The 12236-nt window shown below is 43.6% G+C and overlaps 1 protein-coding gene across 2 annotated transcripts in view; it reads left to right on the top strand.

Annotated features, from left to right (window-relative positions):
• The window catches only part of zdhhc17 (zinc finger DHHC-type palmitoyltransferase 17), a 46157-nt gene that overhangs the window by 1275 nt on the left and 32646 nt on the right, over positions 1–12236 (top strand). The window contains exons 2-3 of one of the 2 annotated variants that reach the window (XM_042317077.1): positions 365–468; positions 10754–10857. In XM_042317077.1, coding sequence (XP_042173011.1) covers positions 406–468; positions 10754–10857 — 167 coding nt within the window. In that variant the 5' untranslated portion in view covers positions 365–405. Of the gene's footprint in view, positions 1–313; positions 469–10753; positions 10858–12236 lie in introns of those variants that run through there. The other variant, XM_042317078.1, reaches the window with a different exon arrangement.

Here is a 12236-nt window from a genome sequence, read left to right as displayed (position 1 = left end):
TGACGCAATTTCTCGGGCAGATCATACAGCTGCAACAAGGTGGGGAATATTAGCGTTCAAGGTCGTCCATACACGCACATATCTGAATCATAACGTTGTTTCGTGTCAGGCATATAGTGTGTTATAATAACAGTATGCTATAACAATTACACCTCAAATGGCTTTACATGTGGGCACCGACCTCCTTTCATTACTTAACCTAGAGGTGTTGATATGCATGACCCGATACAGAATTATACCAAAACGATAATGTGACACAATGACGTAATGCACCATCAATGTACCCCCAGAAAATCGCAGGACGGTTTGTGAGCCTCGAGCATCGCTTTGACCGAACGTCCCATCCTCCTGTTTGTTTCTACAGAGCGTTGTGTCCCATAATGCTTGGCGAGATTGACCACCAAGATGGCTGACGTTATGGATGAATATGAGAAAGAAGCTGGCTGTGTTCCTATTCTCCATCCAGAGGTAAGCTGCTTGGCCCTGCATCTTTGCACGGGGTTATAACGAGGGTGGATCTTGTACATGTCGGAATCTACTAAACCGTTTAAATTCACCGTGTTTTGGGAGAACCACGATGCCCCCCTCATCGGGAGGGCAGCTACCACCAAATACATGTCAGGTTTTCCCCTGCTGCGTAATAGCATGTTAGCTAGCCAGCTAATTTTGCCGAATGTGTTAATGAATCTAGTAAATCAGACGACATTCTTGGGTTGTTTATTGTGCCCAACAGATAAACTACCTTGAAAATAACAGAATTACCGAACACGAGATCGTAGGTAGTTATGCTGAACTTGTTTATTGTCGTCAGAAAAGCAGGGCTTCGCTGCAGCCTAATGACTTGTGCTGAAATGTCATGTTGCTTGGTCGGTGATGGCAACGTTAGCATGCAACCAGAGATGGGCGCGGGCCTAGCAGTGTAGTTAGCGAGGCTAGCCATGTCAGTGACAGTATTTGTCAAGCAACGTCAATTGCATTAAACTTCTCTGTCCTTGGCCAACATTCAGCCTATTTACATTTAGCCATATAAACGTATTAATGGTTTAGTTGCTAGCTAGGTTAGCAAGTTAGGGCTAACAAAATAGCTAGCTAAAGATTGTTCTTGCTAGTTGCTAGTCAGCCCTAGAGCTGGATATGTTTAGCCCATAGCACAGGAATAAACACTTGAATGTTGTGAATGTGATACAATAATTACATTCATGTTGTAGCTTTATTCCAAATAAATTCAGATCTGACAATAATATTTGGGCCTTATCTGTGTGCAGATCGGCTTTGGGGCCGAAATGCATCCATTGTGACTGCTGAGAATACTACAGCGAGCTAGCATCTAACGTTACTATTTATTTGAGTGCTGGCCGTTGGATTACTGCTGGGCTAATTTATACAGCACCCAAGACTTATTCACAGACCTTAGTAAGAGTTGAGCATGTCATATTTGGCATTTTAGTTTATATAGCCTATTAAATGTGGTCTGTCTGGCAAGTTGCCTTTTGGCTCAGTCTTCAAAATTTGCTGCCTTATTTATTTGTTGTCGAAATGCATTTTACTATTTGGAGTGAAAGGATACCAACAACATGGAATACAACATTGAACTTGTTTCAGGCCACTGTCACTTGATTAACAAACATTAGATGTGTTTTTTAAGAATGGGCCAGTACAGAGGACCTGTCACTAAATTATTCATGGTTTACTAACTCACTTGTGTTGGCCAACCTGTTATGCCACATGGTGTAGAAAGCTTATTTCCCCCTCTTGTCTTGGTGCAAAAAGTACTACGTTTTCAATCTGGGGCTGGCAGCAAGCTACAGAAACAGCCATTTATTTGAAAAAGCCCATATTTGAAAGACAACCAATGGGCATTAAATAGTGCCATCTTGCCTTTTTGTAAATCATTTGGCAAACCCACACACTTAACACATTCACTGAAAATTCTCTTTTAAAGAAAATACAATTTTCCTGGTATTAGACTCACACCAAGTTCCTGCCAATTTGTGTTACTTTTGCCAGATGCGTCTCTTTTTCTTACTCTTGTGCTTAATGAGTTTTTGATATGTCAAGCCTCATTCCTCTCCATTTATTGGTTATGCAGGCTCTTTTGACATGATGTCACAATTACTGATTTCTATACGTAGTGTGACACTGCATAGCTTAGATTTAGCCTGTGGTCAGGCATAGGGCAGTTGGGCCTGAGGGGAGAAGGAGGGTAACTGAAAACAATGTCTTCTTGCATTAAAATCCCATCAGACACTCAACCGCTGTTAGGGCCAACTCTGCTGCGGAATTAAACAACAGCATGTCAGTTAGGAGAGGGTGAAATCTGAAACCATAAAGCACGTTTAACCTGCGGAGGGTTGGGTGTTGCTGTAGTGATAGACGACCTAAACACAGGATTATGTAGTGTTCTGCTCATTGGCTATTATCTATGTGATTTGTAGTATGTAGCCTAATAATACATATTAATATATTCCTTTTAGTAGACACATTTTTGTTTATCCCAGCGGGAATCAAACCCCCTGATCCTTGGTGTTGCAAGCGACATGCTCTACCAACTGAACCCCAAAGGACTTGTGATCTTTCTTAGGCTTCATGGGACTCGTACTGCTCTTCTATCTGGACTAATTACGTTATTTCAGTAAGACTGCAGCTCGGCTCCTCACAAATCCAAGCCGTTTGTTGAAGATGGACAGGCCCATGTTGATATCTTGACTTCATGATGGCGGTGGGACATTGACTGCTTGGAAAACTGCCATATGTCCCATGTTCCCTTGGTACAAATCTCTTGCATGACTCGTCTATCTATCGCTGCAGTATTCCACTCTTGGTCATGTGTGATTGGAATGAGCAGTGTTAGGCCTATGGCAGGCTGTCTGTGACAGAGCCTGCTCCAGAGCCCTCAGGCCGTAACTGTCTCTTGTCAAAGTAGAGGAAGCATTACGCCTCGATGACAGCGTCATTGCCTTTTGTCACACCAGAAATACATTTATTTCCAATGGAATTCTGCATTTGTCTTGCGTTGCAGAGGCAGTAGTAGTGCGTTCTGTTTGGTGCGTACGCTGGATTTCTCCAACCTATATGTCAAACTGTATGTGTAGACGGCTTGACAGAAATGGTAGCAGAAGGTGAATGTTGAACTTCTGTTGCACACATATCCAGATGATGCAGTGTACCATAAATACACAGCCACCTGCACTCACGTTGGTTAATCCCTGGATAGAGGTTTCTCAGATTGTGAAGAATAGTGTTGGGCTATGCCTGTTGCCTCAACCTTGTTGCTGCTGTTAAAGAGCCTTCAGGCTTAGTGCCCTGGTCTGAATTCCAGAAGGTTGACAAAATGCTTTTTCAGATTCCTCCAAAGCTTAGCTGTCATGTGGCTTTTGAGTCACAGAGCTTTGTGGAAAAGCCATCTCCACTAATGCAGCATAGCCTAGGCCTAAATGTTTTGCATCTCTGATATAGGCTGTACATTTATGGCCTGTCTCCCTGATTTGTTTTATTTGAATGAGAAGCCTTTACTGTTCTCTGGTTGATCTCTAAAAGAGAGATGTGTGAAATTCAAGTGCCACATGACCCCACCACCATCCACCTGCTCAGTTTTGTGGTGAACATCTGGTGTACTCTAGGGAGTTCCAGAGAGATGCACATCAATAAGCTACCCTTGGATACGACCGTTTGATATGCAAGTTCACTTCTTCTCTCTGTCTAGGCCTGTGTTTTCCCCTCTGAATCTCATTAAACATGTCTTCTCATGAATTTCAGCCTCTTTTGCAATCTTTACTATTGTTGTTTTTGTTTGTCTGACTGTCAGCCACAGATATAGTCTGCGTCCCAAATGGCTCCCTATTCCCTACTTTGGACCAGAGCCATACGGGCCCTGGTCAAAGGTAGTGCACTAGGCTACATAGGGAGCCTTTTGGGATGCAGCCTAACTCCTAGGCTCCTGACCCAGTTTAAACATGCAAATTATTGTTTTTGAATAGAACAACTACAGAATCTTGCTCCATTGCTGGATTCATAACGTCAATGGAGGCAATGTAGAATAACAGAGATAATGTAGAAAACGGAGTCTGTTTCTCTTTGCTATCCTTTATAGTTGCTTCTTAAACATAAAAGTTCTCCAGTCCAGGTAGCATCCTCTCTCAATCAGCCATTGTCCTCCCATTAAATGAAACTGTGTGACTATTGAAGTAGTAATACAAAATAAATGGCCTTCATTTCAGATTGTTTAGATTGGGCCCGTCCACTGTGGTTAGTGAAGCCTTATCCTCTCTGTGCTTTCGGACCTCATCTGGTGGCAACCCCTAGCTACTGAAAGGATGTAGCAGCAGCTTCAATAGATTATGAGCGGGTCAGGTGTACTCTACGACGGGCAAGGAAACATGTCCTCTGCCCTGAACAAGCTTCTGTCAATGGGTCAGGTGCAACAAATGGTGGGATGTATTTAAAGTGATGGTGATGAAGTCTGGATCCAGAGATTGTATTTACAAACTACAGGCTACAGATGATGGCAAATACCCTAGTTGACTAAATGATTTGAGCTAACTTGTAAAGATAGGAATACAGGCACATCACAGACCTATACTCTGAATGAAATTTATGTAATTTAGTATTTGTTTTTTTGCTAGCCTAAAATCTGACACTAAACTGAAGAGGAGCACATTAACTCATGGGGATACTGCAGCTAATACAAAGCCACGCGATTCCATAGTCTACATTTAGGTTAGTTTTTTTTGTAGCTTATTTTTAGATCTGGGCGTATGACACCGTCCCCTGGGATGAGCCTGCCATATGTCCTTATTGACTGAGAACCTCCTTGATCACTGCTTCTTCAAACAGACAAGATTCAAATGGTGAGTCAACTGGATTAGAGGTCGACCGAGTATGATTTTTCAACGCCGATACCGATTAATCGTCCGATTTTAAAAATACAAATATATATATATATATATTTTTTTAATGTATTTGTAATAATGACAATTACAACAATACTGAATGAACACTTTTTAACTTAATATAATACAATTTATTTTTATTTTACCTTTATTTAACTAGGCAAGTCAGTTAAGAACAAATTCTTATTTTCAATGACGGCCTAGGAACAGTGGGTTAACTGCCTGTTCAGGGGCAGAACAACACATTTGTGTCGTTCTGCTTGGGGGTTTGGGGGTTTGAAGCTTGGGGGTTTGAACTTGCAACCTTCCGGTTACTCGTCCAACGCTCTAACCACTAGGCTACCCTGCCGCCCCATGGTGAATACACCCCTGGCATGCTGACTGTCCACCTTGTGTTTCTCTCACTGCCATGTAAGGAGAGCTGGTTCAGCACTTCACACTACTCCAGTGACATGCTGCAGGACTGATTGAGCATGGGTGGCTTCAGGCACCCTTAGTGCCTCTCACCGCTCACTCCTGGCTATCTTTGAGGCCCTTAGTCAAGCTCCCTTGTCCCTTAGCTAACATCCATGGCTGGAGGATGACATGATCATATCATTGGCTACTGGCCTAAAATAGCCCTAACAGTTTTGCTCTGTCTTTAGGGGTTTATTGTATTGCCAAACCATCCTCCACTTCGTCAGATAATGTAGTTGCTGCTAGATTGGAGAGACAGGCCGTTATGGCCTCACCAGCAAAATAACATCTCTCTGTTCCTGGAAGAAGTTGCTTGGACCTGTTTCTCAGCATTTTTTCAAATCATCAGATCATCATCAGATCATGTTACTTACCGCTGTCAATGACATAACAGTGCATGAAACTGTCCCAATCCGTACCTTGCCGAAAGCAAATTGGTGGTTTAAAAAATACCTCTCCTGAGTGTGATTCTGGCATACTCACCAGAATTCCACTCTTTGTGGCTGTAGCTATTCTGATGAAGACTTACAATAAGCTAGTGTTTCCCATACCTAGCTCTGTTCTCCCTCAGGCCATCGTTTGGCTTCCATTGTTTTCAATTGACAAGTTTGATACCTTATGGTCATGTGTAGCTCCCTTGGTAGAGTGTGGCTCTTGCAACGCCAGGGTCATGCGTTCGATACTCACTGGGGCCACCCATAAGAAAAGGAAGGCTACGAACGCACTACGAACGCACTACGAACGCACTACGAACGCACTACGAACGCACTACTAACGCACTACTAACGCACTACTAACGCACTACTAACGCACTACTAACGCACTACTAACGCACTACTAACGCACTACTAACGCACTACTAACGCACTACTAACGCACTACTAACGCACTACTAACGCACTACTAACGCACTACTAACGCACTACTAACGCACTACTAACGCACTACTAACGCACTACTAACGCACTACTAACGCACTACTAACGCACTAGTTGCTTTGATCAGATAACAATAACAATAATAATATGCCATTTATGTCAGAGGTAGGGTTGCACAGTTTGGGGAATATTCAGAGGTGGAAACTTTCCGTGGGAATTAACAGGAATATATGGGAGTTAAAGGAAATGAATGCAAATTAATATTAGTACCATTTTAAATGTTTTTTGTATTGAATATATTTACCATATCATATGGAGACAAACATAAACATTGACCTTATCATAAGTAGAAATTATTAAATCCTTACAATATAAATTTTAAAAACAATTTAGTTACGGATTGAACTTTAATTAAATGAGTTGACTCTTCACATGGGATGATTTCACTGAACAACAAAAGAAAAGGAATATTGAATGATCTTCAATGATCCATCGCATCTACCAAAAAATGTTTTCAACATACATCTGTAAAATGATAGTGTAGAAACTAAAGCTTTGGTTGTCTTTCTCTTTGTCTTTGTCTTTGTCTTCCATGTCTTCTTCCTGGACCTTCTCAATGTCCACCTCTTGAACATCAGACTCTGAGACCTCATCTTCACTGTCACTTTCCAACCTTGTTGAGGATGGCTTGTTGTCAGGCTCAAAAAGCCTCAAATTTGCCCGGATGGCCACCAATTTTTCAACCCTGGTATTGGTCAGCCTGTTGCATGCTTTGGTGTGTGTGTTCCCAAACAAGGACCAGTTGTGCTCTGAGGCGGCTGATGTTGGTGGGATTTGGAGGATGATGAAGGCGGGAAAGAGTCTCAGATCCACAGTCTCTTCCACCAGGTGGCTGATGAGATATGTTGGCACGACTGCCATATCACATATCCATCCCAAACCCCTTGCTTGGAAGTGTACTTTGCCAGACTGCCAAGAACCTTGCCCTCATCCAGGCCAAGGTGGCGAGACATGGTAGTGATGACACCATAGGTCTTGTTGATCTCTGCACCAGACAGGATGCTCCAGCATACTTGGGGTCCAACATGTACGCTGCAACGTGTATGGGCTTCAGGCAGAAGTCTAAATGCTTTTTGATGTATTTCAGAACTGCAGTTTCCTCTGCTTGGAGCAACAGTGATGTGGGCAGGGCAGTATGGATTTCTTCTCTTACATCTGCAAGCATAGTCTGAACATCAGACAGGATGGCATTGTCTTTCAGGAGTCTCAGGCTGCGTACCACTCTCTCCCAAAATACATCATCCATGAGGATCCTCTTGACGGGGCTGTCCATATCGGCAGACTGTGATATGGCCATTTCTTGGAGACACTCCTTCCCCTCCAGGGGACTGTCAAACATGATGACAACACCACCCTAACGGGTGTTGCTGGGCAGCTTCAATGTGGTGCTCTTATTCTTCTCACTTTGCTTGATGAGGTAGATTGCTGCTATAACTTGATGACTCTTCACATACCTAACTGTTTACTTGGCTCTCTTGTAGAGTGTATCCATTGTTTTCAGTGTCATGATGTCCTTGAGGAGCAGCTTCAATGCATGAGCAGCACAGCCAATGGGTGTGACTCCTCCACTTTAGACCAAGCAGCCTTCATGTTCGCAGCATTGTCTGTCACCAGAGCCAAATACCTTCTGTGGTCCAAGGTCATTGACTGCCTTCAGCTCATCTGCAATGTAGAGACTGGTGTGTCTGTTGTCCCTTGTGTATGTGTTCTTGTATAATATAGGTTGAGGGGTGGAGATGTAGTTAATTATTCCTTGCCCACGAACATTCGACCACCCATCAGAGATGATTGCAATACAGTCTGCTTTCTCTATGATTTGTTTGACCTTCACTTGAACTCTGTTGAACTCTGCATCCAGCAAATGAGTAGATAAAGCATGTCTGTTTGGAGGAGTGTATGCTGGGCGAAGAACATTCAAAAATCTCTTCCAATACACATTGCCTGTGAGCATCAGAGGTGAGCCAGTTGCATACACAGCTCGAGCAAGACATTCATCAGAATTTCTCTGACTACGTTCCTCCATTGAGAAAAAAAACAACTTCTGATTCCAGGAGGACCATGAGCAGTTGCTTTCGAATAAGGTGTCTGATTCATCATCTTCACCTCGAATAGAAGTAGAGGGACTTTTGTCAGAGGTTGCTTGTTGTGAGCGCTGAGGGAACTTTATGCACTTGGCCAGATGATTCTGTGTCTTTTTTTGCATTCTTCACATATGATTTGGCACAGTATTTGCAGATGTACACCATTTTTCCTTCTACATTAGCTGCAGTGAAATGTCTCCACACATCAGATAGTGCCCGTGGCATTTCCCTGAAAATATTAGAAAAAATGTGGTTAAAAAAATAAATACAATTCCATGTACATATTAATAGTTAAGTAGTTAGATTAAACAACTCCTTTGTAAGATACATGTTTTAAAATGAAACTTGTATGAAACCGGTTAATTAACTCTACTCAGTTAGCAGCCTCAAGCAAGCGAAAAACCCACCTGTTAGCAAAAACTAACTAGCAGAAATTGTTAACAAGTTAGAAATTATTGAAACACACTTTGCTGTAGGCTACTATTTACTAGTTAACAAAAAATGATGTCATGAAATATATTCACCCCACCTAGTATTGTAATCAAAACTTACCAGAAAGCATGTAGTCCTTGGCTCAGACAGTGTAGTAGTGTGGGCTCAATAGCATCTCATTAGTGTGCAAGATCTTGAGAATCAGCTGCACATGTGATGGAAGAGTGCACTGCACATGTGATGGAAGAGTGCACTGCACATGTGATGGAAGAGTGCACTGCACATGTGATGGAAGAGTGCACTGCACATGTGATGGAAGAGTGCACTGCACATGTGATGGAAGAGTGCACTGCACATGTGATGGAAGAGTGCACTGTGCATGCAGAGGGTTGCAATTCTATTGAATTGGGGATAGTTCAACCAAAATATGCCACAACACCTAGAATTGGCATATGTGTATCCCACAAAAAAGGTTCACTGTTATAAGCTATCTTTTTTTGATGCATTTAAGCAAAATTCCCCAAATCCCAGGGCCTAAATTCCCATGGAAAATTATGGAAGGTTTCCGACCCTTTGCAACCCAAGTCAGAGGGCATGGATGTGATTTGAGGGCCTTTTGAAAGACTGCCAGAGGGTAGTCTTTCATCTGTCTGGCATGGTTCTTCCCCCTCTCCTCCTTTCGCCTTTCATCCCTCTCCATCCTCCAGTCAGCTCTAGCTCTTCTCCATCCTCCAGTCAGCTCTAGCTCCTCTCCCTCCTCCAGTCAGCTCTAGCTCCTCTCCATCCTCCAGTCAGCTCTAGCTCCTCTCCCTCCTCCAGTCAGCTCTAGCTCCTCTCCCTCCTCCAGTCAGCTCTAGCTCCTCTCCCTCCTCCAGTCAGCTCTAGCTCCTCTCCCTCCTCCAGTCAGCTCTAGCTCCTCTCCCTCCTCCAGTCAGCTCTAGCTCCTCTCCCTCCTCCAGTCAGCTCTAGCTCCTCTCCCTCCTCCAGTCAGCTCTAGCTCCTCCCCCTCCTCCAGTCAGCTCTAGCTCCTCTCCTCCCTTCAGGGTAGCCTGTAGATTATAGATTACTATACATATTTAATGATCTCATTATAATCCTTACCCCTCATTAACTGTCTACCAAGTGTTTTTCCCATCAGATTTTCATCCGTATAGCCTTGTAGGTCTATATGATCAATCATTAACCCAGTATCCTTATAGTCTGCTGTTAGTCTATATGATTCATCATTAGCCCAGTATCCTTATAGTCTGCTGTAGGTCTATATGATTCATCATTAACCCAGTATCCTTATAGTCTGCTGTTAGTCTATATGATTCATCATTAGCCCAGTATCCTTATAGTCTGCTGTAGGTCTATATGATTCATCATTAACCCAGTATCCTTATAGCAAGAGCCCATATCCTGAGTCTGTAGTGTGGGGCAGCTTGACGTACAAGCACACTCCCTGGACAGGACGCTAGTCTGTCACAGGGCCTTTCATTGGAAAATAGATTTTTTTAGGAATCTAGGATATATATAGGCCTGTTATGGTTGTTTTACAGTCAGTACTGTACACGTGAACCAAGTTTCATGCTTTTATGAAAACCCTAACTACATTCTCCTGGACCAATAGTGTTGTTCAGTAAAGGTTATAGAGACTGAGTGAGAACTGGGATGTGATGTGTATTTACCAGTCACCAAGGCAGCAGTACAGCAGTCCTCCCGGGGTGAGGGGGGAGGTTAAATGACGTTGCCATGGCGTTGCCGTGGAGGCTAATAAGAATGTGAAGGGCCTATGTGGGCGGCCCCGGCTCACTGTTGCCCACCATCAGAACACGACACAGCCTCCTCCAACTCTCTCTGTCACTCATTCAATCGCTCTCGTGAGATGACGCTGTGCCATCTGGGTAGGCCCTCTGGGTCCAGGCAAGGCACGGATTGATGAAACTCATTGCTGTTTTTTTTTCTCTCCCAACAGGAACTCAAGCCCCAGAGTCACTATAACCATGGCTACAGTGAGAATGTGGGGCGCAAGAGCCACGTGGATGACTACAGTACCTGGGACATCGTCAAAGCCACGCAGTGAGTACCCACGCACCGCCGGGCTCACGTGTGTGTGCATGCTTGTGTGTGTATGCGCGCAAAGCTTGGCCGGTGTGGTTCAAGGTATACAAGCAATGTGGGCTGGTATACAAGCAATATACCTGGTTTTAAAAACACTTCCTGTTGTGGTATAGTTATCTTACTTGTGTAGCAGGGCAAACATTATTTGCAGGCTCCACGTTGTTCTCCAGCACATAGGTCTGACTGCTTTTTTCCTTTATTTAACTAGGTCAGTTAAGAACAAATTCTTATTTACAATGACGGCCTCGGAACAGTGGGTTAACTGCCTTGTTCAGGGGCAGAACAACAGATATTTACCTTGTAAGCTCAGGGATTTGATCTTACCACCTTTTGGTTACTAGGCCAACGCTCTATCCACTAGCCTACCTGTGGTCCCATGCAAAGCAGCTCCCCAGACATGTGGCTAAGAGAAGCTGGCATTTTATCAATCTACACACAATATCCCATAATAAAGCGAAAACAGCTTTTTAGAAATGTTTGCACATTTCTAAAAACAGAATTGATTTATTCAGACCCTTTGCTATGAGTCTCGAAATTGAGCTCAGGTGAATCATGTTTCCATTGATCATCCTTGAGATGTTTCTACAACTTGTTTGGAGTCCACCTGTGGTAAATTCAATTGATTGGACATGATTTGGAAAGGCACACACCTGTTTATATAAGGTCCCACAGATGACAGTGCATGTCAGAGCAAAAGGTCGAAGGAATTGTCCATGAGGTCGAAGGAATTGTCCATGGATCTCCGAGACAGGTTTATGTCGAGGCACAGATCTGGGGAAGGGTACCAAAAATGTCTGCAGAATTGAAGGTCCCGTAGAACACAGTGGTCTCCATCATTCTTAAATGGAAGAAGTTTGGAACCACCAAGAATCTTCCTAGATCTGGCTGCCTGCCTAACGGAGCAATCGGGGGAGAAGGGACTTGGTCAGGGAGGTGACCAAGAACCTGATGGTCACTCTGACAGAGCTCCACAGTTTCTCTGTGGAGATGGGAGAACCTGTTGACTAGTGTCTATCGATGCCTGCACCAGGTCATATCGCTGCTCCAGACTAGTGGCTATCAATCCCTGCTTCGGGGTGAATCTGTACCCCTAGGTTCAGATCTAGGATCTGTTACCCCTCCCCCAGTCCTAACCTTAACCATTAGTGGGGAAAATGCAAAACTGGCTCAAGATCAGTGTCTAGGAGCAACTTCACACTACACCGCTATCGATACTCCCTCTAGTTGGTTTGCATATAGGGTAACAGACAGGCCCCTAGTATGGACGCTCGCAGGAAACCACTTACAGAACATGTATTTCCTGTGTGATTTACTACCAGCCTCCCTGGACTTGTTTC

This window comes from Oncorhynchus tshawytscha, unplaced genomic scaffold (genome assembly GCF_018296145.1).
Source record: "Oncorhynchus tshawytscha isolate Ot180627B unplaced genomic scaffold, Otsh_v2.0 Un_contig_172_pilon_pilon, whole genome shotgun sequence".
In the NCBI taxonomy this organism is placed as follows: Eukaryota; Metazoa; Chordata; class Actinopteri; order Salmoniformes; family Salmonidae; genus Oncorhynchus; species Oncorhynchus tshawytscha.
The sequence above is the reverse complement of the archived record's forward strand: the minus strand, read 5'-3'. Positions and strand labels throughout refer to the sequence as shown.